General features: G+C 36.7%; 1 protein-coding gene across 3 annotated transcripts in view; it reads right to left on the minus strand.

Moving 5' to 3' along the window:
• Window positions 1-1,692: 1,692 nt before the first annotated feature.
• The window catches only part of MAP4K5 (mitogen-activated protein kinase kinase kinase kinase 5), a 99,758-nt gene continuing 75,593 nt past the window's right edge, over window positions 1,693-25,857 (minus strand). For all 3 annotated transcript variants that reach the window (XM_040620878.1, XM_040620879.1, XM_040620880.1), the window contains exons 21-32: window positions 22,700-22,779; window positions 22,333-22,393; window positions 19,498-19,500; window positions 19,299-19,413; window positions 18,875-18,933; window positions 16,688-16,791; window positions 15,894-16,071; window positions 12,818-12,886; window positions 10,303-10,395; window positions 7,442-7,512; window positions 5,103-5,158; window positions 1,693-3,318 (exon numbers count right to left, since the gene is read on the minus strand). In XM_040620878.1, the coding sequence (XP_040476812.1) occupies window positions 3,231-3,318; window positions 5,103-5,158; window positions 7,442-7,512; window positions 10,303-10,395; window positions 12,818-12,886; window positions 15,894-16,071; window positions 16,688-16,791; window positions 18,875-18,933; window positions 19,299-19,413; window positions 19,498-19,500; window positions 22,333-22,393; window positions 22,700-22,779 (977 nt within the window). In that variant the 3' untranslated portion in view covers window positions 1,693-3,230. The remainder of the gene's footprint in view (window positions 3,319-5,102; window positions 5,159-7,441; window positions 7,513-10,302; window positions 10,396-12,817; window positions 12,887-15,893; window positions 16,072-16,687; window positions 16,792-18,874; window positions 18,934-19,298; window positions 19,414-19,497; window positions 19,501-22,332; window positions 22,394-22,699; window positions 22,780-25,857) is intronic.

A 25,857-nucleotide genomic window follows, 5' to 3' on the forward strand; every position in this document is an offset into this window, starting at 1 on the left:
ACTCAACCCTGAGGAGTGAGAGTCTGTAGATAAAGGCTCCAGCCACTGGTCTTCCAGGAGACAACTGTGGGAGCTATCACAACAGCGTCTCAGAAGACCTGGTAGAATCAAGCTGCCGTTGTCTACGGGGCAAGGACTTCAATAATGAACTCTTACATCAACCTTTCCCACTTCTCCATCTCAGTATTGAAAGGCCCTCCTGCCTATTTTCTGGGGTCTCTGAAGTAAAGGAACTTACCCCTGTTCTCTTCTCAGTCCGTCTTAGGAGGAACCTCTCCCTCTTGGCTAGTTGTTTAACTCTTAAGATACTGAGGTGCATCAGGTATTTTATCAGTTCAGTCTTTCTGCCCTGGTCTCTCTAGGGGCTTCTAATACGCTTCAGTTACATCCTCTGTGCCTGGTGGTGTCATCCCTGGATATCCCATCACCATCCTCCAGGGATTTCCTTCATCCCCCTCCCATTTTCTGCATCTTACGTCTTCAGGTATGCCCTGATTTTTATGAGGCCTATCCTCTAGTAGCTTCCTGAGAAAGGCTATAGGGGAGGTAAGGTTTCTTAGAGCTTGTACCACTAAAAATATCTTCATTTTACCCTTAGGTTTGATTCATAGTTTATTTGGGTCCAGAGTCTTAGGTTGGAAATTTCTGAATTTTGAAGGCAATGCTTCCGTTCTTATTCCTTTTTCTTTGGAAACATCGTAGATCTTCTCTTCGACCCCAGTGTCTCTGAAACTTCACGATGATGTGCTTTGGTATAGGTTTTTGTAATCTCCTGTTGCCTCTTCAATCTAGAATCCGCAGTTCTTTAGTACTGGAAAAACTTCTTGAAATACTCCACTGATGTCTTCTTTGTTGTTTCTTTTGAAGAGACTGGATAATGGGCCTCCTGGGTTATTAATCTTCTTTTCTCCCCAGTGTTTCCATTTCCTTTTGTTTTATTTTCTGAGAAACTTCGACTTTTTTTTAATGTTTCAAGTTTTTATTTAAATTCTAGTTAGTTAACATATAGTGTAATACTGTTTTCAGGAGTAGAATTTAGTAATTCATCACTTATATATAACAGCCAGTGCTCATCAAAGAAATTTCTTCAACTTTATATTCTAAACTTCTATTGAATTATTCAGCTATGCTATCACATTATTTTCTAAGAGTTTTTATTTTTTGAAAGCTCCTTTTTTTGTTTGTTTTGTACTCTTGATTCATAGTTGCAACATCTTTCAGAATATATTTTTTTCTTTTGACATCATCTTGGATAGTCTGTTCCCTCTAAGTGCTTTTTTCCCAGAACTGTTTTCTCCCTCTTAGGTGATAGGTTTTCCTCAGATATTTTATAATAAGTCTTGGTTGTTTTATCGTTGTTAATAGCATAGGGCTGTAAGACAAACAGCAAGCTCCGGATGCGTGGAGTGGTGGGCATGTTAACCATGATTTTCATGTCAGGACCTATTTAGGTCTTTCCACTTGAACTGGCCAGACTGCACACAGAAGACTTGGAATATTGTCAGGATGGGAAGGTCTGGCTGCCAGGATTCAGTGAGAGAAGGCGCACATTGGCCTTTGTATCTAGTATGTAAATACTTCCTTTTGAGTACGGTCCCCTGCCATCTAGTGTATCCAGTGTCCTTCAGTTCGGAGGCCCCCTTGAACATACCCAAAATAAACCACCACACACTTACTGAAATCGGATACGTGCATTTTTAAAGAAAATTTACTTTATATTTTATTTGCATAACATTTTATTGTTTGCATAGTGAAAAGAACAGAGTCACAAGACTCATGGTCTGGCTCAACCACCAACTTGCTATGTGAACGGGGTAAATCTCTTAACCTGGCTAAACCCTTATTTCCTCATCTGAAAAATGGAGATGATAATACTATTTTACAGAATTGCTAAAGACTGAATGAGATTGTTACACTGTTTTCACCTCAAGTAACTGCTGAAATAATCTATACTTTGCTATTGCTAACCCCCGTTCATCATCTCAAGGCTAACTGTTCTCAGTGAATGCATTAAGACAACAGGTACCAAATGTGACACTTTAATTTTGAATACTAACAACAGCAAAAGAGAAGCAAACTCAGTAATGGCCCTACCCTTCCTTATTTTTAGAATACTGGTTTTTATAATACTTATTTATACTATCCCATCAGGAATTCAATTTTATTTAAAGATTTTTTTTTTTCTTAAACCTACTCAAACTGAATACCTACATATGTGAAAAAACCAAGATTACACATGTAGCTGCTTTACAGTTTCCCCTCTGGTATAGTAACAGTAAAATACATGTCATGGGCAGTTAAATACATCCCCTCCTACATCAGGGATGATAATATATATGAATATTAATTTATTATGCATGATCCCTAATGTAAAAAAAAAATCACAGGTATATTATACTGCTTGTCAAGAATACATACACATGGTAGTCCCATCTAGACACACACCCCTCTAACAATATTTCAACCACTATCAATATTTTCTGTATGATCCCCTGCAACTATTATCATTGAAAACACAAACTCCCTTTTAAGGCAATTCTGGATGATCCTGTATTATAAAATACTTGTGTTAAGCAAAACTGCATGTATGTATTGAACCCAAACACACTGCCTTTAGCCCCTCAAAATACTACTCTTAAAAGGTAAACACAATTTTTATACATTATAAAAAAATTTAAGCTGCTCTGAAACCCTCCTCTGCTAAAAGTTACATATATCACACCACTCCAGCAAGAGATTAATAAATAAGGATTAAATATTCTATTTTACAAAAACATACAGAATGGCCAATGTAAAAGTGAAAGGCTTATTTGATAATTTTTTTATCAAATTATGTTCATTAAGAAGGAATAAAACATGGTATAAAATAAGAAAACTGTCACTAAATTGATCTCTCTGAAGATAATCACATGAGTTGTTATCTAAAAATATCATGGCACCCTTGTTACAAACATTATTTTTTTAAAAGACTGTGTTTCCTGGAACTAGAGGACTATTTGTCTCGTAGCTTTTATTAAGCAAACTTGATATAACCACCACACAGTGGCAAGAGATAGAACAGCTGTTTCCAGCTACAGAAAATATTGAATTCTACCTTAAAGTACAGATCATTTGAGATATAACCCAAAAAGTTAAAGTAAATCATAGTGTAGTTTGTACTGAACTTAAGATATTTTTGCTTTCAATGGAGTATAGTCATTTTCCTGTCATTTGAGATCAGTTTTTGTTGTTTAGTAACTATTTTCATGTCCAGCCAAGATGTAAAGATTGCTGTGTGCAGTAGGATTTTCTGTTGGCCTACTTTCCAAAACGACAACCCTGCAATTAAACCAAAACAAAAGGCTTATTTAAGAGCAAAAACGGAGACTGCATGCTTCATTCAAATACTAGTATCAAACCAGGAAAGAATATCATTGTTCATATTCTCATAAAGATCACAGGTGCACAGTCCAACTCAGCTTTACACTTTACACCTTAAAAACAAAACTGCATAACTGATACCTATGAATATAAAATACTGAAAACATTTCAGGATAGTCTCATTATCTTACTCCAACTAAAACCAAATCTGCTGACTCATATATGCCAAACAAGAAGTCTAATCAACTGACTCTAGAACAACATGAAAGTTAGGGGTGCTGACCCCCTGCACAGTCAAAAATCCATGTATAACTTTGTTTTTTTAAAGATTTTATTTTTATTTGACAGAGGGAGAGAGCACAAGCAGAGGGAGTGGCAGGCAGAGGAAGAGGGAGAAGCAGACTCCCCACCCAGCAAGGAGCCTGATGTGGGGTTCGATCCTAGGATCCTGGGATCATGACCTGAGCTGAAGGCAGGTGCTTAACGACTGAACCACCCAGGCGCCCCCCCATGTATAACTTTTAACTCCCTGCAAACCTAACTATTAATAGCCTACTGTTGACTGGAAGCCTTACAGATAACATAAACAGTTGATTAACACATATTCTGTATGCTTTATGCATTTAACATACTGGATTCTTACAGTTAAGTAAGCTAGAGAAAAAAAGTTATTTAAAAAACCCTAAGAGGGGCGCCTGGGTGGCACAGCGGTTAAGCGTCTGCCTTCAGCTCAGGGCGTGATCCCAGCGTTATGGGATCGAGCCCCACATCAGGCTCCTCCGCTGGGAGCCTGCTTCTTCCTCTCCCACTCCCCCTGCTTGTGTTCCCTCTCTCGCTGGCTGTCTCTGTCAAATAAGTAAATAAAATCTTAAAAAATAAAATAAAAAACCCTAAGAGAAAATACATTCACAGTACTGTACTGCATTTATTGAAAAAATCTGCATATAGGTGGACCCATGCAGTTCACCTGTGTTGTTCAAGGGCCAATGATACACACTAACAAGAAGGGGGTGAAAGAAGAGCTCAGAGAAGAACACAGGATTCCGAGACACCCATCCAAATAGTGATTCTGTGACCAGCCCGAACTGGAAGACCAGAGGTTTTTTGTCCTTGCCTCAAAACTGATGCCTACAACCGTAGCCAGTTTTGCTGCAGTAACAACTTTTGGTGGGAAAATAGGAAGGGAGGGGTATTCTCTTAGTTGTACAGGCAGACAATATAGACTCTGGAGAACAAAGCTCCTAAGCTGTTTCCTACGATGACACAGTCTGGAATTTGTCTTTCACTTTGACCACAGAGACCACATAATTCCTTCTACTTTAGACTGACTTCAAAAACGGAGTCGAATGTTTTCTGATACAAAATGATACAAAAACGTCAGGAGGTGCATATTCTTTTGGGTTTATGTAGTGATAGTTAATAGAAGATAACAAACCAGGAAGAACTGATGAAAATGAAGGGACCTGAAATATGTCATGGTACTAGGGACAGAAACACCTGTATTAACACACTTTGTCTTGGCTGACTATATCTCTAGAATCATGATCCTTGCACTGGTGAAAAGATTGCTTAATCGAATAATTAAATTCTTCCTCTCTGTCTCAATAAAGATACAAGGAAATTTCTCTAAGTTGCTGAGCCTTCTAAGAATCTTGTTTGAAAGAGTTACAGGGTAATAATATAATTAAGAACACAACTACTGAACTCCTTCGGTGATGAAATTAAAACAACCAAACTATTACCTGTCTGATCCCAACAAGCGGAAAACTCTTGTTTCATCTGAAATCTCCTGGGTAACCTATGAAAAGAAAATACCTATAGTCATACCTTTGTCCCCATATTATTTAAATCATAATTTAAAAACCACTTAGACAGAGCAATTATTAAACATATGGATAATTTTTGATAGGCTCAATTCCTCAAGTGAAATAAATTTTAGTAAGTTTTCTTTGACTGCCTTATTAGTAAGAAATAAACCAACATTTATGGAATATCTGGTATTGGTCAGGTACCTTCCTTAGGAGAACTCTTTGTGATGTATAATTCCCATATTATTGAAAGAAAAAAAAAACCATTAAGGCTCAGAGAAGTTGAGTAACTGGCTTAAGATTATATAACTGGTAGACCCAGGATTTGAATACGGATTTGCTGAACTGCAGAGCCCCCACTCTTTCNATCAGTGCAGATGCTTATGGTGGCACCCCACTGCCCACCTGAGTTCTACAGAGCTGGCTGTGTCTTACTTCAGTGCATCGATGGTTCCCACAGCTATCGAAAGTACACAAACTCACGGGCAGGTGCTACTCCGAAGTGTGGGGAGTTTATACCCTGGGACTAACCCTTAATCAAAAGAGACAGCAGTTGGTGTGTAAATGCACCAGCCTCCCCACCTTCAAATGGGTCTATGTTGAAGTGTTCTCTATATCCTTCCTCAGCGGTCCCTTTAGGGTTAAGCCCTGGAGCCCATAGTGGGAACCAGTTTACTAATATACTCTTTACTGGGGTTTTTTGCCTTTCTCCATCTTATATTCCTCACTCTATCACTTGTTTTCTGGCATCTACTCCCAATAAACTAACCGCACTTGATTCCTTGTCTTAGGCTAAGGTCAGCTTTTGGAGGAGTCCAAACTACAACAGTGTGGATCTAAATAAGTATAGAAATACTCTGTTATCAATGAATTTGCAGTGTAGCCAGGGGGACAGAATTCATAACCTTGAAGCGGGAAATTAATGAGGTGCTATACTACATGGAGCTGATTTTCAGAGTGTTAAGTTTCAGAAATGTTCCAATCATTGTGGTTGAATGGTTGAGTATTACTTTATGAATATCACAGCTGGGCCCAAATGAAGGATGAGAACACAAAAAGAAAGGTAAGCAAGATGAGTTAAAAATAGGAAATAGAACTTGTGATATAGTGAGCAACAGGTGTTTTCTATAGATTTCTAACCACAGGAGTGACACGACACACTGAGAAAAGCATCTAAGAACAATTAGTTTTATGGCAGTAAGACTGCAGGTTTCATTAAATGCAGGGACCTGGTGACATTTAGTGACATGAGCAACTAGATAAACGGACACATCCAAAGATAGCTGATTTATGCTATTTTCTCTTGGAAGCATTCTAACTCCATATTCATGTAAGAGTACAAATAATCAGTCACATATAAATAAGAGCATGGATAAAACTAAAGATAATTCAAATAGAAGACTTCCAGTTTTAAAATAAGTCCAAAAATGTGTGAGACAATGGTGTAAAGGAATTACACAGGTACACTTATGAGTAGGAAATGTCTATGTTAGTATCATCTTAACTATTAGGATTCCTCTCTCCAGGCAGGATTCCAAGTCCCTCTCCTGCATGAAATGTAGCCTTATTATCTCAATTAAAAGTGATTTTTGAAGACCCTCCCTTCAAATCTAGACTCTGCCGTTTACCTAGCCACTTAACTCTGGGCAAGATACTTAACCACTCTGTGCCTATAAAAAATAGGAATATGAATAGTACCTAACCCTACTGGATTGTTAGCTTTAAATAAGCGAATACTTGTAAAGTGCCTGGAACACAGATGGTCTAAGGGTTTGATATTATTTATAACCATACTTCATTACGCCTTACAGTGCTATAATAATAGAGTCTTGCATGTTGTTGGTACTCAATAATTATTTACTAAATGAGTTAATTTTCTTAGATTTTTCCTTAGTCCTGTGAACTAATACATATTAACTTAGAATTTTAAATATAATATTAAAAAAGAAGCTATACATTTATAGATTATGGAAGAGACTTATCAAATTTAGAGAAGTTTAGCAACCTTGGCAACCACATTTACAAATTACAAATTAGAGAACTAAATTATACAAACTCATGTTTGACAATTCCTCGTGGCCTCTGAGAATCATACAATGAATACAAAATAAAATTATCTGAAGGGAAGATACTGGCAATTCTGCTCTACTGGTTCATAGCATTAAAGGAACTACACAGAGTACCGTGGGTTCAGAAAGAAAATGCATAAAATGAATGCTGCAACATTTAAAATCTTTTGTGGGAATCATGGGAGGTAATGTGAGAAGCCTTACCTCATCTGATTTGAAGCTTTTACCCTGCATTCCATGTTTCCAGAAAGCCAACACGCTATCTTGAAGGCATACTAAAAAAGATTAGAGAGAACAGAAACTAAAATAAAGCACAGAGTAATTCATTATACATTTTCCTTCACTGTTTTAAATAAATACTAATGTAAAACTCTCCAAGTGCTTGGTGCAAAATTCCACTGTCTAGACCATCAGTTCCCAACATTTTTGTGGCTAAGGCATGCCTAAGCTCAAATAATTTATTGAGGCAGAGTCATGAAAGTTTTCAAAGATATATATAACAGGAATTCATTTAAACATGGGCTAACTTCTTCTGAGCTGGATATCAACATATTAATTTCTCTTTCCTATGCTTTTGTCTTAGATGAATAAAAAAATAAAACACACATAATTGGTATTTTGGATCAAAAACACGGTTATTTAAATACTGTCATATATTTACAAGTAGCTATTAAGGAAGCATCTTTTATGTATATTTACATTTCCCTACTACAAATTTTATTTTAAAACCTAAACCTGTCTTACAATCCAAAATGCAACCACACACTGAATATTTATGATCTGTGGGCCTATTCTTATTCAGAGGGGCTCCCAGTTATAGCACTCACTGCTGCAGCCTTCAGCACCCCCACTCCCACCCACCTCAGGCCTCTGGAGCCCTCTGGGCCTCTCTGCCCTGGACTTGAAGGCCTCACTGTCCACATGAGGGCTCACCGCCAAGCTTGCTCACCTTCCCAATGGCTCTGGATTCCGGAGTGACCATGACCCCAAAGTGTGGCCACCACATGACAGGCCACAGCCCCTCCTGCTCCCTATCCATTTCCCATGGTCCCCTGGTGTGGCCTGAAGGTCTTGGAGGGAAACCTGTTCTTGTTGTGCCTTGTCCATCTCTATCCTCTGCTTGGTTTCAAGCAACAGGCCTGGGCCCACTGAGGCACCCTTAGAAATAGAGTGGGCAGGCCACACAATTGTGGGGGAGGAGAGCAGGGCCTCTGGGCCCTTCCTGGCAGAGGGCTGCAGTCGTTAAAGTGCAGTCAGTGAGGAAGAGAGCCCATCTGATTTTGGGGGGTTAGCCACATGTCCTACACAGTAAGGTAAAGGGAGAAAGTGACTGAAGCCTTTCGTTTCTTACTAGAATACTGACTGTAAAAAGTTAGATTAAGAATGTTCTGGGAATGTAAGTTAGCTCAGTAAAAATAAAGTATTTCACAGTAACAAATCCCACGTTTCACTAACTGTGACAAATAAAAAGACTCAGCTACTGGTTTTATTTTTAAAAGGTGATTTAAAGGGACTCTTTTTTTTACCCAGGAGGATCCCTGTAATTATTTCCAAGTTCATCAGCAAGAAGAGATGGTAGCTTAAGAAGAACAAACTTCTGTGTAACAATTAAAATTCCCTAAAAAATGTGAAACATATGAAAAAATTTAGGTACCAGTATGTTTCCGTTAAAATGAAAAGGAACTAAAGATCTATATGTCAGAATCCCTACTGAAAATATTAAATCTTGGAAACTGGTATGCAATAATCCAGCACATAAAGGAGTAAAAGAAGAAACTAGTTTCAAAATCCCTTTTGTCCAGCCATCTACAGAATGTTTAGGGTTCCTGCTTCAATAAATTAAATTTCCCAATTGCAAGCAAATTACTTTTATGTAAAACGTTTACATAGAGGGATGAATGTACTTCACGAAAGGGCAAAATTCCAGTTAAGAAACCATTAAAATATTTAATAGATGAAACAAACTTTCTAAATGATGAGAAACACATTTTTTAAAGAATATACATTTAATTATGAAATACATATATTTTTTATGGCCCAAATAAAAATTGCCGACTTTAACTATTTTTGACTTATAGTAGAGTCATATCATATATTGTTCAAAATGTTTCCAGTTATGGTATTTTTTTCATAAGTTCTGTCATCCCTGGGAAAATATTTACTGACATATAACCAATGAAGATACAAACAACAATAAAATATAATTTGTATCATAAAACCAATGAGTATTACACAGAGTAAAATACTCACTGACAGGAAAGCAAATTAAAATGGCATATTAGTTTCCAAGTCCTACGGGAAACCAGTTATTTATATATAAATGGACCGACACGCAATAACCATCAACACACCAACCGGAACATTACATGGCAAAGATTTAAAGCATATCTAACACCATTAATCACATCACACAAATACCTTCATGATTTGGAAAAAAACTGCGAGTACATAATTCACTTCATGCAGCAAAGGGAACAATGAACAGAAATTTAAAAAATGGTTTCAAGTTTTAAATACCCAGGAAACAACAGAAGATTTATTAAGGTCTAGAACTGCGCTGTCCAATATGATACAGCAACTGGCCACACGTGGCTATTAACATTAAAATTACATTAAAATTTAAAATTTAAAAAATTAAAATGTAGCACTAGCAATGTTTCAAGAACTTAACAGGTGTGGTTAATGAGTACTATATTTAAGAGCACACAGGACATTTCCACATCACTGAAACTTCTAGACAGTGCTGGTCTAGACAACGCTAAGTATGGAATGAACAAAAAATCAAGTATTCTAAACACATTATTAAAAAACAGAGGCTTAGGCAAAATAGGTGAAGGGGATGAAGAGGTACAAACTTCCAGTTATAAAACAAATAAGTCACAGGGATGTAATGTACAGTATAGGGAAGACAGTCACCATCACTGTAGTAACTTTGTATTTGACTGACGGTAACCACACTTACTGTGGGATCATTTCATAATACATAGAAATATCAAATGACTATGTCATACACTTTAAACAAGATATCATATGTCAATTATACTTAAAAAAAAAAGCAGACTTACCTACAGATTCAATGCGAAAATCAAAACTTAGCTCAGAGGCCAGTTTCTTACTTGATTTTAGTTTTCCTTGTAGATTTACAATTTTTACAAATTCTTTAAAAAAGAAAAAGCAAGTCAAAAGTGGAAATGCAAATCTGCTAAAATAAATAGAACTTGATATGTGCATTTTATATGGATACAGAACAAATATTCTTAATAAAGTTCGACTATTACGATTCAAGTCTGCCCACTGAAAAACTGTCATTAGTATGTGTCAAACTATCTGTTTTATAAGATATAAAAGTGCCTTCTTTAGTAAATACAGCAATTCCACTGCTATTTTTTCCTTTCCTTTTTTTTTCTCTTTAGGATATGCTGAACACTTACATTCTCATTTTTTAAAAAGCATGATGTTTCAAAGTAGCAACCTTAGTGCCCAATTAGCAACTGGAGTTGATTTTTTCCCTTACAAATTATATAACACATGATAAGTAATATTTGTAGTAATTCATAACTTTAGTACATGAATAATATTGCATAGTGGTACACAGGGGCAACAAGCAGTACTTCTCAAGGGTCGTAAGTTCTTATAAGTAGACTCTGGGATGGTGAGTATACACAAATCTATTTTTCATCTATTTGTTTTAAATTTAACCTTCTTTACCTCTGACTTGGAAGACACCTTCTCTCTGCATTATCTACCTGTCTACCATGATGTGTGATTATAGGCCTATCTCTACTGCTGCTTACTAACACTGATTTATACTGTATGGTTGACAACACATTTTTATTTTTTTATTTATTTTATTTTATTTTATTTTATTTTTTTATTTTAAGATTTTTTATTTATTTATTCGACAGAGATAGAGACAGCCAGCAAGAGAGGGAACACAAGCAGGGGGAGTGGGAGAGGAAGAAGCAGGTTCATAGCGGAGGAGCCTGATGTGGGGCTTGATCCCACAACGCCGGGATCACGCCCTGAGCCGCAGGCAGACACCCAACCGCTGTGCCACCCAGGTGCCCCGACAACACATTTTTAAAGTCTTATTCTGCTCCCCTAAAAAAACCCGAAAAGCTCAAGAAAGTCATCTTTCCTTTTACCTTGAATAATTATGAAATGGAGGGCCCAGCTAATCAAACGTTTTTTTCCTAAGGCATATTTATTTATTTATTTAAATTTTATTTATTTATTCATGAGACACAGAGAGAGAGAGAGAGAGAGAGAGAGAGAGAGACTGGCAGAGGCAGAGGGAGAAGCAGTTTCCCTGCGGGCTCTGCAGGGAGCCCCATGTGGGACTCAATCCCAGGACCCGAGATCATGACCTGAGTCGAAGGCAGACACGTAACTGACTGTGCCACTCAGAGCCCCTAATCAAAGGCTTTTAACATATTTTGATAAAATACATAAGTCAACAAAATGAAAACTAAGCACAATTTATTTTCCTTAGATGACTCAGAAGGTTTTTAGGGATTTCAATATTAAAGGTTCAACAATATTAATATTAAATTCTGATTATTTGCTTAATCAGTACTAAACTTCCTACTTGTTTGGATAAAAAAGAATTTATCGAATTCACTTAAAGTTTACAGAATAACACTCCAATCTTACCAGTATTCAAAGAATCAAAAGTACTTAAAAAAAAGGATGATGGGTGAATGAAACAATTTGGATTTTGGTTTACTTCTCTATAGTACTGATGATCTTTACGATTCTATAAGGCAAATCCACTAGGGAACTCTTTAGAGAATAGAAATTAGGACAAAAATACAGGCAAGTTCAGTAAGTAGAACAATTTTTAAAATTACCCCAAACACCTATGGGCAGGTCCAGTAATTTAAAAATATTGGAATGGATCAAACATAGCAATGGCTGCCAAGTTTCAAGTATAATTTTAAGTGTGGGTGAATTTCACCCTGCATGATTTACCGCATAAAAATAAGGTAGGTTTTAAGAACCAGATTTCTTTGAAAATTGAAATAATTCCTGTTGTTGAAGATTTTTCTGCTTCTCCACTGCTTATAGTACAACATACTTCTATCAGTAACACCTCTCCCTGCATCAGAAGAATCATGACTAGCAGGTGAAGGTGTCAAATCTGTTCGTACATTAGACTCTCACTTCTACATGATTCCAAAAGTTCATGTTACATGACAAAGTGGCCACACTAGTATAAAAGTGGCCATACTAGTATAATCTTCTATTTTTTCCATTAATTACAGTGCGGTAGGAAAAAAACTCTCAGTTTCATACAGAATTTTATACAGAAGTTTTATACAAAATTTTACCCCAGGGTTATGGCAAGCTGTCTTAATATGTTTCCAAGTAGGTCAAACAAAATAAAGAAAAAGTCACAGAGAATAGTATTAACAAACAGATCAATTAATTACTATAACCGTAGCCAATTTATCAATAAAAATAAGCCACTTTTAAGGAGAAAAGTGAAAATCTTGAATTATAGTTTAACAGAATTAATTCCACAAAAAGATCTGTTATATCAAGTGGTATATTCAGAATAAACTTTAAAATAGTACTTACTATCTAAACACACTAAAACAGTATCTCTCTCCAACTGTGTTACGTGAATGGAATCCAACTGTTGGCTACCTTGGAAGGGGAAAAAAAAAAAACAGGGTTACCGTTATAAGACATGCTTTAAAAACCAGAGCTTAGAAAAGAAACACAAATTCTAAAATTTTTCTGTCATTTTAAACTAGTCTTTGAAATTTAACACAGATATTGTATTTTGTATTATGTTATCTTTCAAAAAATGTATGTAGGTCAACTTAGAACAGACCTAAGTCCTAAGCATAGATAAATGAGCAGAGAAAAACTCAACTCTGCATTTAATTTATAGAACTTTGCATTTCGTTATAGAAACGTGAGTTACAAACTTAAAATGAAGCCAAGGGTAAATATGGGGAAGAGAGTAAATGCATGCTATACAACCATTAGATTTTGCTGTGTATTTTACATGAGCCAATGGGAGGATGGAAGCAAGATCAGTTAGGTGAATCACAGCATCTGAGATAAAAATAAGCCAGTAATTCAGAGAAAGCAAAAAAGATTAATGAAATTATATATGATCAGAGAGAAACTTTCCTGGTGTTGGTGTATGTGTGTGTGTGTATAAGTGGGACTTCCTTTATTAAGAGGCCACAGAGTAATATAATGGACAATACTGTCAACATCTTTGAAGGAAGCAACTTTCATAACTTTGCTGATATTCACAGGGTTGCTCTGCTAACAGATGTGATGACATTTTTGTAAAACATTTTGGTAAAACAATTCATTTTAGGCACTCAGTTTGCTTGAATGGTCTAGCAAGCACTGAGCAGGGGGAGGGGCAGAGGGAGAGGGAGAAGCAGACTCCCTGCTGAGCAGGGAGCCCAACGTGGGGCTCCATCCCAGGACCCTGAGATCACGACCTGAGCTGAAGGCAGACACCCAACCGACTGAGCACCCAGGCGCCCCTAGAACAGTCATTTTTAATTACATCTCTTTGGGAAGCCCTTCCCTTAGAAACTGCACATTTGAACATAAACACAGTTTTATATAATACTGTGGGGCTTGTGGACCTTTCAAAAAGCCCATACTAAGTGAAGCATTTAGACCTATAGAACTGATAAACCACTGGTCCCTCAGGCAACACTGCAAAATATAGTTTTTCTCAGTAAATCTATATACATTCATTTATTCAACAAATATTTACTGAGTGCTGATAATATGCTAAGCATCACCCTTGGAGATAAAGATACTGCAATAATAAATCACACTAAGACTGAAAGAGTCTTGGAATAGGAGTTCATTTTAACTGTTACAACTGTTGCCAACCGAAGGTCTGACCTCAATAATGAACACAGATGGGGGCTGGATTAACAATCATTTGCAAAAATGGAGAAGCCTAATAAGGACAACCTCTGCTTGAGGGTGATTTGAATGATTACCCTTAGGCAGAGCCCTGGCCCTCTTCAGAAAGTAATTTTGGGTCTGCCTTAATTTACCCTACACAGTGTTAAAAGTGGGTAGAACAGTACCCTCAGGCATTAAAAAACAAAGCAACGACAACAACAACAAAACCCTCAAAGCCCTCTACCACAAATTCACAAGAGGACTAACTAGATGTGTACCCTTGACCAATGCAACCTCTTAATATATCGTACAGAAGAAGCTGGTTGCAAGTACAGGGAACTGTATGAAGTGTCTTGCTCTATACTACTATTATATACTAACCAGTAAAAAAAAAAAAAATTGGGGCTATCTGCCAAAAATGATCTTGGTTTTTAAATAAACCAATCTATAACTCTTCTCTGTGGCAGTAACTACATAACAGACACACGTTTTTGTTTGGGCTGTTTATATTTCATGATAATAAAACAATGTCATTTGCATCTTTCTGTTAGTTATACAGGAGGTGGTGTTCTAACGCAACCAAAAGCGTTTAAACAATAAATTAGGAAGAAAGGTGGAGTGTACATGGGATTGGGAGGGTACAGAATACAATCTTATTTTACTGGAAATTATGACTTGTCCATAAAGAGAGTGGTCGCACAGTCCGCTGCATGCTGGAACTGGCTTGTACTGGATTGCTGAGTTCTCAGGAATTTTGTGAGCCACATGACATCAGGTTGGTACTCTGAAATATTCCCTTGGTGGGAGTATTTATACCACAGAAACTGACAGCGGCTACAAGCTAGGCTTCTCTGCACCCCAACTGCCTGTATCAGAACACCACTGGTTCGTGTCGATTCTTATTCTCAAAGTGACATCGGTGTGGTTCTACATTAATTTCAATAGCTGGGTCATATACAGAGTTCTTGTAATTTAGCCTATAAATGAGCAAAAGGTATTTAATAAGAACTATCAAACTTAATGCTTGTAACAAATTTCTTCACAAGGTACTAAACAAATAAAACAGTGGTAAGTAATGAACTAGTTCTGACTGAAGCTTGCTTGACCTCCTATGTAAAAAAAGACTTGCTATAGAGTCACAAATGATCAAATAATATACTAGCACAACAAACAGTAAAAGATCCCCTTCATCTCACTTATTACATAGATTTTTAAAAATTCTTCATTTGTTCCAATTTTAAAGTTTAAGAATACACTTCCCAACCTTTTCAGGACTTTCAATGAGACACATTTGGTAAAATCCTAGGCTAACGAACCATTCTTACAAAGCACAAGAGCTATTTCCCAGTATCTTTAAATGGTAACGCTTGGAGGTCACACACGAGAAGCTTCTAGTAAAGTCTGAAGCACTTGAACCTAATGATTCTAGGAGGTGTGTGTGTGGGGAGGAAACTGATAGGAAAGAGGTAAATTTCTTTGCCTGAGAAGCTGATAAAACTTGAAAAATATCTTTAAAAATTTAACTATTTAGGAAGTTCAAAAAGTTAACTGATAACAACTAAGACCTTCATATGTCGGGAACATTAAAATTTTTCTTGGTAAAATAATTTGTGTCGATTGCCTCAGGCAGAGAGACAGTAACAACATGCCCGCGCTCCTCTGCCTCAACCTGGGAGATGGTGTGGATCACGCTAATTGAGCTTATTCTGCTTCCTTTATATGCAAAAGCACAGTATTTGAACACAAGGTGAAAGACACTTACCTGCACCAATTTCTGTAAACCATGAAGATGCAGAGTTCAGATTGATTGTCTCAAACTGAACAACCTGATTCGATTCGGTGCCTTTGCTGATAGCTACACACACCATGGGGTATTCCTGCTCTGGTATTACCAGCATTTCAAAAACATTCAGAGGACTTGGCAAAGGAAAATCAAAGTGCTGCAAAAAATAAACAACAGAAATATAATTTAGAAACCATCTCACCATTCATAATGTTGAATAAAGCCAACACCAAGGCTTTCGTTTTCTCCTTGATTGATCTCCTTCTAAAAAAGGACTACCTCTAAAATGATCATGATAAGGTTGAGTTTTCTATAAAAATATGTTTCAGAGAATTGGCCAGATTCATCTTAATGGCTGTGCTGCTTCTGTAAGTTTATTAACATAAGTTAAAGAGGAAACCTTCACAAGAATACAAAAACCCCTAAACCAAGAAAACACCCATAAATAATTATTAATGTGTGGACCCTAGATAATAGCACTGAGATCATACTAATTTTAAACATTTAATTTTTATTTTATTTTTTAGAGAGGGAGAGAGGAGGGGGGAGATGGATGCGCAAGAGAGAGAGAGAATCTTAAGTAGGCTCTATGCTCAGCACGGAGCCCAACATGGGGCTCGATCTCATGACCCTGAGATCGTGACCTGAGCTGAAATCAAGAGCCAGATACTCAACGGACTGAGCCACCAAGGCACCCGAGATCATATAATTTTAGCTTCAGTTATACACTAGTGTTTTCTAAGGAAGAAAACTGTAAACAAAGTAATATATACCTTTATCAACATGAATTTCTGCATTGGCTCATACCACTGAAGTAAAACAATTCCAGACTGTAAAGCTCCACAGAGGTATTTATGTCCTGTGTAAGGGTTTCTGACTGGAAAGAAACAAAGCAAAACCGACACAACCAAAACAATGAATACCTTGATATGAAAACATAATTAGTTTAGTTCATTAAAGCAACATCTAAGTTATGCTCATCTAAGAGCTAACTCACTTTCCTTACAAAGGCAGTGCCGATGCATGGGAAAAACAATGAAATGTGGCTTGCCATGATACCACAATATGGACGGAAGAAGAAACTATCAGAAGTGATTATTTAGCTGATAAAGAAAAAGGATTGTTTCTGTTCACGAAGATGATAAGAGTAAGAAAAATGATGTCTTTTCTTTTGGCTTTGTTAGCCTTTCCTTTTCACTTTCTTAATTTTAAATTATATACAATTACTTCTAAACATCTTTAATAGAGTAGGTTGTTAAGCATAAGAACCTTCTACAAGGGACAGTATTTTAAGCACTAAAACACCTAAACTAGTATGCAACCTAAAGAGTGGTTTTTTAAGTAAATTGACTTAAACAGAAAGCTAGGAAGCAACTGAAATCTATGATTTCATTTTTGGTATAGTTTACTTAGGCAAGATGAAAATAACTATTTTACATTTTACTAAAGATGTAACTTTCTTGACTCAAATCTACAAAAACTCATAATTGGTCTTTCCTTCTCCCCAACTTGACTCCCATCAACAATTATGTATACTGATTATTAATAAGAGTAGTTATTTCCAAATAAGCTGTATCTTAATATATGTATGAGTTTATATCTTAGATTGTAAGCTTCTAGACCTCTCTTGAGTCATAGATCTTGGGAATCTGATAACAGATATGGACCTGATTCTCCCTAGAAAAATGTTAATGAAATTTGTTTATAACTAAGAAAGTCCTATGGAACTATGCAGCATGAACATCAAGGAATAAGCTCACTGCTTCAATAAACAGAATTAAACAGGACGTTAAGATCCCAGGATCTGAAGTCATGGACTGGGTCTGATCCCAGGTTCTGTTTCTTTCTAGCAACATAACAAATATCATGGGGTTGTTTGAGGTTTAAAAGAGGTAAAGTAATTATATAGTAAAAAGTTTAACCTTGCTCCAAAAGAAGTCTGGCCTCTGTCCCCTCTTTTGGGAGGTAATCTCTAAGCCTCAGGAATGTCACGTTTGGTAGGAGTGTCTTTGTTTGCCTGGGGCCTTGGGTCACTGAATAGTCCAGCAACAGGATTTAGAGTGGGGGCCTGCAACACTGGACATTCTTAGGGGAAGGACAGTCATGCCAAAAAGACCAACAATATGATTTGGGGCTTTGGGTCATGCAGTATCAAATGACCTTCAGAGGGACTGGATATTGAGGTCAGCCGTGGGAACAATCACGCCTCTGTGACAGAGCCCTAATAAAAACTCCTCAGTATCGAGGCTGGAGTATGGCCCCTGGATGGCAATGCTCCATGTGTATCATCACACATCACTGCCAGAAAAGTAACACTGTCCATTACTCCATGGGGAGAGGACAACAGAAGCTCTATGTTTGGTGCTACTCCTAGACTCTGCCTTATGCCCGTCTTCTCTTGGCTGATTTTAATTTTTATCCCTTCCCTGTAATAGATCGTAACTATGAGTAGAACCACTTTCAGTGAGTTCTGAGTCCTTCTAGAGAATTTTTTAACATGAGTGCGGTTTTGGAAGTCCCTCAAACTTGCAATTGGTGTCAGAAGTGAGGGTGGTCTTGCGTGGACTGTTCCCTCTAACTTCAAAGTTAGCTAACCCCCTATAATAATGTTCGTACAGCACTAAGCAGTAATGGTTACATAAATGCAAGTGGTAAATAAATGGTGAGTAATAAATGGTAATCTAGGGTATTAGCAGAGATACAGCCTCAGGGAAATACGGTTTAAAACCTCTAGGAACCCTATGCTCTGAGAAGGCATTAGGTCTATTATCTCCGCAAGCATTTTTATGCCATGTCCTGCCACACAGTCTTGTGCTTCAGTGGCCTCTTAACTACTTATTGAAAACAAATATAAAGCCCACCTTCCTTCCTATTTGATACTATACGACTCTCCATAGTGTTAAAGAATTGTACAAATGCTAAAAGCTCTAATCATCTAGGGAGAAGTAGCATTTACTCACCTATGCAACATTTGTGGCAGCCTTTTGTATCAGGAATCTTTGTTGTTAAAGCGAACTTTCTGCAACATAGGACAACATAGGACAATATAAACGTACTCTACCGCAGCGGCTCCCAGACAATGATTTGCGGACTGGCTGCACCAGAGCCAGCCAAGGAGCTTTACACAACCAATCAGAGACTCTGACCCCCAAAACTACCTGGTTCTCTAGGACTGAGACAGGGCCTGGGATTCTGTAGGTGGTTCTCCTGGACAGTCAGCTAAGGAAACACCGATCTTTTGAATTGTATATGAAGTGCACTTTAGTGTAAACTACCTTTGAGAATTAAAACAAAGGAAGTTTCTTAGTGGGCAAGGAAAACTGGCTATTTTAAAAACAGATACTAATGGCCCCTCACTCCCAACAGAATTAAAATATTTTGTACCTTGGTAGTATGCGGTCTGGAAACCTATGAGTTTGAATATGGGCAGCTAATCCTGGTTTTTTGGCTTGTTCAAACAAAGCTATCAGGTTATGAGAGTAGAGTTGAAAGGTTTTTCCTATAAAAGAGAAACATGTTACTTTTATTGGAATCTTTTACAGCAGAAAAACAAGAATTTTCAAGCAAAAGAAAACATAATTACCTTCTAAAATAAGGAATCCAGAAATGTTCAGAGTCAAGTAAAATAGAAAGACATACAAAAAAACAAAAAACAAAAACCCAGTTAATACATTTGGAAAGATAACAGAGGTTTAAGAAGGTAGATAATTCTGTTTCCTAACACATGAATTATGTATATTTTGACGAACAGCTGCTCTGGGCAGAATATATATAACCCTTAATGAAGCCAACACAGAAGGAAAAAGCTATTAAACATTGTTGTACAAGGGACTGAGTTATAATGATGTGCATGTGAATATTTTAGTGTAACACGGGAAATTCTGTAAAATTGTGTTACACTATCTCTCTGGGATAGACCTATTTATCAAGAATTTATCAAATTACCTTGGCCTAAATTGTGAATGAAGTCTTAAATATAACAACAGATTATAATACTAAGAAGAGCAAAGCAAACGGATATTAAATGCCATAATACCAGGATAACGGGGCTACAATTTCCATATAATCAAAACCACAGGTGTTACACAGGGGGAGATAAGGGAAACATCTATTGAGTCCTTAATACACGGTGTGGTACTATAACAACAAACAAGTATTCATCATTACACTATCAGAAAACATAAATATACAGCTGACCCTTGAACATGAGTTTGAAATCTGTGGGTCTATCGCTTCTCGGCCTTTTGGCTAAGATCAAGTGTGAACGCTGTGGGTCTACTCATATGTGAACCTTTTTAAAATAAGTACAGTACAGTACTGTTAATGTATTTTCTCTTCCTTATGATTTTCTTAATAACATTCTTTTCTCTAGCTTACTTTATTGTAAGAATACAGTATATAATACATATAAAATATAAAAATGTGGCAATCACCTGTTTACGGTATTGATAAGGCTTCCAGTCAACAGCAGGCTATTAGTACTTCAGTTTTTGGGAGTTGTAAATTACAGGGATTTTCAAGTGCTCCGGGGGTCAGCAATCCTAACCTCTGCATTACTCAAGTGTCAGCTGTCTATGATATAGTTTTATGATACAATATTGAGTCTTATCCTCAACAAAATTCCCTGTATCTTCTTAGAATGCAAACATTCTACCTAACACCATACCACAGCCTTCTTCTCTCCATTCCCCGGACGTTAGGGAGCCAGGCAGCTAAACACACGTGGATACGTATGTGTGCACGTCCACACTAATGCAGACCCTTAGGCAGAATAATGTTTTCTCCTGCTGAGCTCTGCTACTTAACTGCATTCAGTTTTATGGGTCATTTTAACTGGAATATGGAAATAACTAATTTATAGGCTAACTTTTCCCTGTTTTCCTAGAGGTATTTTATAAATACATGAAATGTATTCTATGTGGTTTTTAAGCTTATATCCAAAGGCAGTTATGAGCAGGGATAAAAACAGTTAAGAGAGTAAGAGGAAAGTGATTTTATATGTATGCATATCAGAATTGTTAAACAGAATTGGGTTTATTTTTATAATAGTATATATTAATATTTTGGTAAACCAAGTAAAAAAACTGGGGGAAGCATAATTAAAATCAAAGTGATTAAGTACTTTTTCAAGGACCCCAGCTTTTTAGAAGTCATTTATGCATAATCAAATAATATGTTCTTTTTGTAAACACTGTCAACAGCTCAAATATACAAATTTCTGAAGAATCTCTATTAGGCAATGGTTAGTGGAAGAGTTCAAGTTATACACACATACTTAAAATTATGAAAATGACATTTCTTAAATTAGGCCACAATTCGTAATAATCCACCTATCAGTAAGGCTGTGTATGCGCACTGATGCTTTAAAGCATAAATAGCTGAAAGGTACACTTAATGCCAAAAAGCCTGACACAGTACCATAAATAAGAGCTCGGATATAATACTCACATATAAAGAAGAGTTGAAAAAAATTTAAGAAATACTAAAATAATTATTCCAAGTAGAGAGAGGGGTGAATGCTATTTTGATAGTGATAGCACTAGGGTTATTAAGAGACAGAAATAATGCACGCCCTTACACTCTAGTATCAGAATGAAAGTGAGCAGCAAACCTGTAGGCAGTCACTCACATCTAAAATGTAAGAAAATAGGTTTTGGTAGGTACGGATTGGGGAAAAAAAAAAAGCCCAAAATACCACCTACCCTGCCCCCCAACACCAACCAAAAAAAAAAAAAAAACCCCCACAAAAATCACAATTAGAAGAGGCTGCTCTGGAATACACTTGTTTATAAGAGTTTAAAACATATGTCCAAAATGGCTATAGCACCTGGTCCATAATACGAATGTTATCAGCAAACACCTGTGTAAGCTCTCACCGTGGAAGCTAAGTGCTCGCTGTCATCTCATCTAATCTTCGTGGCAGCCTCATGAGGCTGGTATTGTTACTATCATCCTCATTTTACAATTAAGGAAACTGAGGCTGAGAGAGGGTGACTTGTTCAAGATCACAGAGAAAGGAAGCAGCTGCGTCCTCTGGTACTCTCCCTTCAACTGTTAATTGTCAATGGAAGGCGAACGGTGCTAGGGTAGTCGGCAGGGGAGGGGTCTGAGCGGAAGGGGCTGGCCTCAGGTGACAATCACTGTGATATTCCTCAGGTGTTCAGCTCCTGGGCGAGTTTGGGAAGTGCTACCTTAACTAAACACAGGTCCTTTCTCAAGGTTTCTTTCCATTCTAAGTTGGTAGAAAACATCCGCAAGTCTCAAAGTTACTATACTATAGTTACCCAAAGTAACAACATTTAAAAATACTGTGTATTAAAATTACATTTCTTTTGTGTCAACTATAACTTCAACTAAAAAAACCTGTATTTCTCTGCTTGTCTATGGTTTACTTTTATTATTTTTGTTATATACATACCTGATAATGACATTAAAGTATTATTGATAACATAGAGCCAAGTACATTTCCGAGGAAATAACTATAAAGAGAAAAAGATAATTAAAATTCTCCGATTTTCATTCCCTTATGCTTTAACGTCCAAATTCCAACAGTCTGAAATAGTATAAAAATCACTGTTTTCTAACTTTTAGTAAATTACCAAAACCTTAGAGTAAAAAAAAAAAAAAACTTGTAACATGAACATGTAAAAAGTACAATTTCACCTCCTTAAATATTTAAATCATAAAAATTAAAACTGAGGCCCATAAAAATTTATTTAAAATTAAAAGATTTATTTTATTCAATATACCCAAACTAATTTCTCGAGTTAAAACTCCTAAATTACCTGTTCCATCGTTGCCTCATGTAGCTCATTGAGATTCAATGTGTAAATACCATCTTCAGTTCCAAAAATAATGTACTGATCTAAAATAGTTGAAATAAATCATGAGAATTTGCTATCATTTTCTGAAATAATTCACTAAAATGGCTTTATACTTTAATGGTCTTTTTTTTTAAGATTTTATTTATTTATTTAGAGTGTGCAAGTGGGAAGAGGGGCAGAGGGAAAAGAAGAATCTCCAGCAGACTTCACACTGAGCACAGAGCCTGATGATGGGCTCGATCCCATGACCCTGAGATCATGCCCTGAGCCAAAATCAAGAGTTAGACACTTAACAGACTGAGCCACCCAGGCGCCCCTTTATAATGGTGCTGAGAATTAGATAGCCACCCGCCCAGCCAAAGAACAATTATTTTCTAAAATAAATGCCATCTTCTTTACCTCTTTCTCCAATTCCGATCTCATTTTTTTTTTATTTTTTATTTGACAGAGAGAGGGACAGCCAGCAAGAGAGGGAACACAAGCAGGGGGAGTGGGAGAGGAAGAAGCAGGCTCCCAATGCAGGGCTCAACCCCAGGCGCCCCCCATCTCATTTTTTAAAAGCAGATTTATTCTCTGTTACTCATTCACTCTGGCTTTATCTTTTTATTTTGTTATATTTTATTTATTTGTCAGAGAGAGAGAAAGAAAGAGCACAAGCAGGGGGAGTGGCCAGCAGAGGGAGAAGCAGGCTCCCTGCTGAGCAAGGAGTCCAATGCGGGACTCATCCCAGGATGCTGGGATCATGACCTGGGCCTAAAGCAGCCACTTAACCGACTGAGACACCCAGGCCTCGACTGGCTTTATCTTACTTAACTTATATAATCCTTCCTTTCAACATAATTATTATGTCTTAAGATTTTTCATCACAGCTATATATTTTTGCCTCATATCTCAAATACTCTTAGAAGAAGGAAACTATAAATTAAAATGAAATTATAAATCATGACACACCAGAAACGATGAGCACACCTAGTGTCCAGATCTTGGTTCCTAAATATTACCTTCCACTAAAAAGAACCAGGGCTGCTTGGAAAAGGCTGATTCCAATTCTGGGGCAAGGAAAGTGTAAGATGTGCCTAGAAATCTTGCTGTGCCAGAAAGTAAGGAAGTGATCAAATGTTAAATAGAACATACGAACTCCCACTGCTCAAAAATTCTGGGACAATTTAAGTGCTAAAATGAATCACAATAGTAGATCATATCTCACTGAATAAAAAAAATAATTCCTAAGTTCAAACTAATACAGGTACATAAATAAATGGGAAAGAAGGGAAACTGTCCATAGATCTCAATGGATTGTCAGTGGACTATCAATTAATGCTAAAACCAGTTGGTCAAGGTCTAACGAACAACAGGGTATTTATATAGCCTCAATGTATTCCATACTACTTATTAATCAGCTTAGGAAAGTAATTATTTAATTAATTAGAAACAGAAAAATAGTAACTTGACAGTGGAGAAAGCTAGTGAATACCACCTTAACCAGCTGGCCAATGTTAATATCACTGGTATTTGGATAAGCTCATAGAATGTGCCTTCTGATAAAACGCGCTGAGAAGAGCACAGTAACACTTCTTTCATATTGCCACCAAAAATTCATTACCTGATCTCAGCGTGAGGACTCATCAGACAAACCCAAATTAAGGGACATTCTACAAAATAAATAGCTTCAAAAATGTCAAGATCTAGAGAGAGAAAGGAAGGTTGAGCAACTGTGCCAGACTAGAGGAGACTAAAGAGATGTGGTAGCTAAATGAAACATGTGGTCTTGCATTGGATATTGTTGGACTGGGTAAAAAAGGAAGCGGGAGACAAAAAAGAATATTATTGAAACAATTTCAATATGGACTGTAATGTCAATTATAATTCAATTAAAAAAATACATAAATATGGACTGTGGACTACATCAATGATAAATTTCCTAATCTTCACAATTGTACCATGGCTTTGTGAGAGACAATTCTCATTCCTAGGAATTACAAAATGAAGCATAGGGAAGCACTCCCAAGTAATTCAGAAAAAAATGCACACATAGGTAGATAATGGAAACAACTGATGATTCTGAGTATAGAGGAGTTTCTTGCACTGAATTATTTTTCTAAGTTTTCTGTAAGTCTGAAATTATATCAAAATAAAAAGTTACAAACACAAAAAAGACCCATTTCCTTAGTGATAAAAATATTTTTTTCTTTGCATGGTGCACTGGGTGTTATACACAACTAATGAATCATCGAGCCTTACATCGAAAACCGGGGATGTACTGTATGGTGACTAACATAATATAATAAAAAATCATTATTAAAATAAAAAAAAAATATTTTTTTCTCTGTTATACTATCTAATAGTAGCATTTAAAACAGATAATTACATAACTTGTCTTTATTACCGTGTTAAAGCGGAAAGAAACATTTCCTGAACACCCTTTACCGCCTAACCTCTGTTTGCTAATTGCTGGACACTCAGGTAGGTAGGCTTCTTCTTTCCTTGCAACAAGGTGAGAATTAAGAGTACTTATGTTAGGGGCACCTGGATGGCTCAGTCAGTTAAGCGTCTGCCTTCAGCTCAAGTCATGATCTCAGGGGCCTGGGATGGAGCCCCACGTCCAGCTCCATGCTCAGCCTGCACGAAGATTCTCTCTCCTCTCCATCTGACCCTCACCCCACTCACTTTCTCTTTCTCTCTCAGATAAATAAATCTTAAAAAAAAGAGTACTTATGTTATAAACGATCACACTGAGAACCAAAGGTTTTAAGTATCTTTCCACAGTCATATAATAATGACAGAGCAGGAATTCAAACTCAGATCTGTTTGATGCCAAATTTTTACCTCTATTAGGATTTCTCACTTTAAAAATACACAGTATAAATTTTTAAAAATAAAGTTTGTTATTTTGCTATCATTTCAAATTTACAGAAAAGTTTTAAGAGTACAAAGAATTCCTGAATGTCTCCTCCTTCACACAGATTCCACCAATATTAACATTTACTACTTTTGCTTTATCCTTTTTTCACTCTCCATATACACATTTTTTTGTTTCCCGAACTATTAAAATTACAAACACAATATCGCTTTATTCCTATTTCACTGTCCATCTCTTAAAAAAAAAAAAGGTCTTACAT

Source organism: Ursus maritimus, unplaced genomic scaffold, assembly GCF_017311325.1.
Source record: "Ursus maritimus isolate PB19 unplaced genomic scaffold, ASM1731132v1 scaffold_36, whole genome shotgun sequence".
In the NCBI taxonomy this organism is placed as follows: Eukaryota; Metazoa; Chordata; class Mammalia; order Carnivora; family Ursidae; genus Ursus; species Ursus maritimus.